Source organism: Vollenhovia emeryi, unplaced genomic scaffold (genome assembly GCF_000949405.1).
Source record: "Vollenhovia emeryi isolate VEMERY1.0 unplaced genomic scaffold, V.emery_V1.0 DF943772.1, whole genome shotgun sequence".
Classification (NCBI taxonomy): Eukaryota; Metazoa; Arthropoda; class Insecta; order Hymenoptera; family Formicidae; genus Vollenhovia; species Vollenhovia emeryi.
Window position 1 is genome coordinate 1 of NW_011962594.1, and position 2,857 is coordinate 2,857.

Consider the following 2,857-nt stretch of genomic DNA (forward strand, 5'->3'; position numbering starts at 1 on the left):
TTTAGAAGCTTTTGTGACCCATTCATTGTTACAATTAAATTATACCAAAAATTATCTAATTTTTGACTCAATCTGTCAAACTGTTTAAAGCATTCTAGCACTCCATGTTTTGAGCAGAAGTCTTTAAATTCTTTTAAAAGCTCATCACACTCGGTATAGCTTAACCATTTTTTTTCTTGAAATATCTCCAAAACAATTTCTAACCTTCGTAACGCTTGACTTAATGAGTAGGACAAAAGTTGTGGATCACAAAAAGTTATACCTTTGCACAACTTATACTTAATAGGTGACTTAGCTATAATTTTTTGACAAATTAACTTAAGTATAATAACACAATCATCTTTAAAAGATTTTATTTCAAATTCTTTAATTTCTTTCTGTTTCTTAAATTCAGATCTTACAACAAACCCTAATTTTAAATTCTTAGGCAAAATAATGTTTGCATTGTTATTAAGATTTATTCGATCTATACTTGTTTCTTTTTCTAAGACTTCCTTTTTTACAAAGATATTAATTAAGTCAACAAGCAAACAAGTAAGATCAGTATACAAATACGGAGCTAATGGTGCATCATTTTGATATTTCTCCAAAAATGGTTCAATTAGTTTTGACACATAACAGAAAAAAGCCAACCTAACTGGCATGCATTTATCATTCAATCCTTCTACAACAACTTTGTAACTGTAAGAAAGGATTTCTTTTTTGTCTCTTTCCAAACTTTCCTTGTATTTCCTTAAATATGGCAGCATTTCTAGTGCTCTTTCTGTAACTTTTGAATTATTTAACCATCTTACTGGACAAAATTTTAAAGGCATCAATGAACTACCTGAATATTATAAGAAATCACTTTTCCGAGCAGGACTATCTTTAAACAAATTATAAAGTGCTCTTAGAAATGTTACTACATTCCATTTTACAGCATAAAAAGAAGTTTTGAAAGCATTGTTAATAACATGCAAACCACAAGTTCCCATAAATAACACAACAGGATCATCTTCATCATGAGATTGAAATAAATCTATCTGTAGATCTTTAAAGAATTTGATATTAACATTTGGACCATCCATTGAAATTTGAAGTAATTTTTTCAAATTTAAATCTTTTAGTTCTGCTTTGAAAGCTTGAATTAAATCGTGAGAGGTAGCATGTCCTAAAAATGCAGAACTATAATAATGAGTAGCTACCTCCATTTTTATTTGTACACCAAAAGCGAATTGCTATATCCATTTGCTGCTTCTGAGAATATTTATTTAAGCTCTCATCAAAATAAACTACAAAACAATCACAGTGATTGATTCTTTGCTTTAGCTTCTCAAATATATTGCTAAACCATAAACAATCATATATGATATCTTAGTACGACCAAGCTCCATGGCTGATACAATTTTGCTGTCCGGAAACATTTTGGAAAAAATCTGCACTGCCTTGCCAGCAGAAGAGATAGATAAATGATTCCTTACAGTAAAAAGACACCAAATAATCTCGGCTCGATTAACATCATCTTTCAATAAATATTTATCAAGTCCATGGTATGACGTAGTAGCAGAAGCGAATAGTTTTTCTTGATTAGAAGCTGGCAACTTCTTCATTGTATTAGAAGTAGGTTCTCTGGATACTGAAATGTCGTTTGCCGAGACAAAAATTTCATTTGGCTCATCTTCATTCCTTGAAGTATTCTTTCCAATCAAAGAATTGGGACCTATATCAAGTTCCTAGACATACAAATAATGCTCTCATCACTACTCAACGAATTTTTGTCTAACGAAATATAAGATTGTATCTCGTCCGACAATATCGAAATACATAGATCAAATATGAAAGTAATTTTAATGATTGACTACGGTTTTTAACATAGATCCTTTAAGATATAAAATCAATTAGAAATTAAAGAGGTCGTTTAGGACCGGGCATAGGTGTAAGTAGCCAGTTAAATTAAATTATTAAGTGAATTCATATACCATATTGGTTTTCAGGCTTTCGCGGCTGTTGTCTTCTTTAGTCATGGCTTCCGGATGGTTGCCGCGTCTGTTTGCAGTGTGGTGCCGACGTTTCGCAGGCGTTGCAGTCTGCTTCATCAGGGCTGGGAGTCTCTGTGAGACTGAGCTCCCTCGCGTTGCGCTGGTCCTTTCAGGCTGGGAGTCTCTGTGAGACTGAGCTCCCTCGCGTTGCGCTAGTCCTTTTATGCTCGCTGGGGAGGAAGGGAGGGGGTAGTCCGGTAGATGGCGTGGTCAAAGGGAGGGGGGTCAGCCAATCCCAGCTGACGGTTTTTTAAAAAACCGGGAGGGCGGTGTGCCATATCGGGCTCACCTGATAGCCTTTGTCGCGATTCAGATTGTCTGGGTGTTTCAAGATTTCTATGCCTTCGCGGTGTTTCCGTGCGAAATAGCTTTGGGACGGGGCCAGCATGGTGGCTTTGCAAAAATGAAACCACACACGCAAACAGCAGCTCCTCCCCTGACAGTAAAGAACCTTAGTAGTCAGACCCTTTCACCCGCCGAAACAGCCATCCTTGCCAAAGGACACAACTTTGCAGTCACCCCTTCCAGGATCCCGACAGAAGAGATCATCAGCCAAATAGAAACCGCCATCTTCCAACTCCCACCTGAAGCAGGAAACAACATCAGACAGCAGTCAGCCCAGATCCTCCGAAAAGCCAAACCTCCCACCCAAAACATTAACAGGGAAGAACGACTAGCGCTTCGGAGCCTAAGACAGAATGACGACATCCTCATCCTACCGGCGGACAAAGGCAACGCAACAGTGGTGATGGACAAAAGAGACTACCACAACAAAGTCAACACCTTGCTGTCCGACGCCCAAGTCTACAAAAAACTAAAACGCGATCCAACCACTAGCT

General features: G+C 37.5%; 2 protein-coding genes across 2 annotated transcripts; one reads left to right on the forward strand and one right to left on the reverse strand.

The window, feature by feature from the left end:
• Positions 1 to 45: 45 nt before the first annotated feature.
• On the reverse strand, positions 46 to 1,915 carry LOC105564901 (the record flags this gene model as incomplete). The annotated part of the gene is made up of 1 exon (XM_012017669.1): positions 46 to 1,915. A coding segment is annotated over exon 1 (770 nt), but the record flags the coding sequence as incomplete, so codon positions are not given.
• Positions 1,916 to 2,421: 506 nt separating this feature from the next.
• Positions 2,422 to 2,820, forward strand: LOC105564909 (the record flags this gene model as incomplete). Its single annotated transcript, XM_012017681.1, has 1 exon — positions 2,422 to 2,820. A coding segment is annotated over exon 1 (399 nt), but the record flags the coding sequence as incomplete, so codon positions are not given.
• Between the last annotated feature and the right edge of the window lie 37 nt (positions 2,821 to 2,857).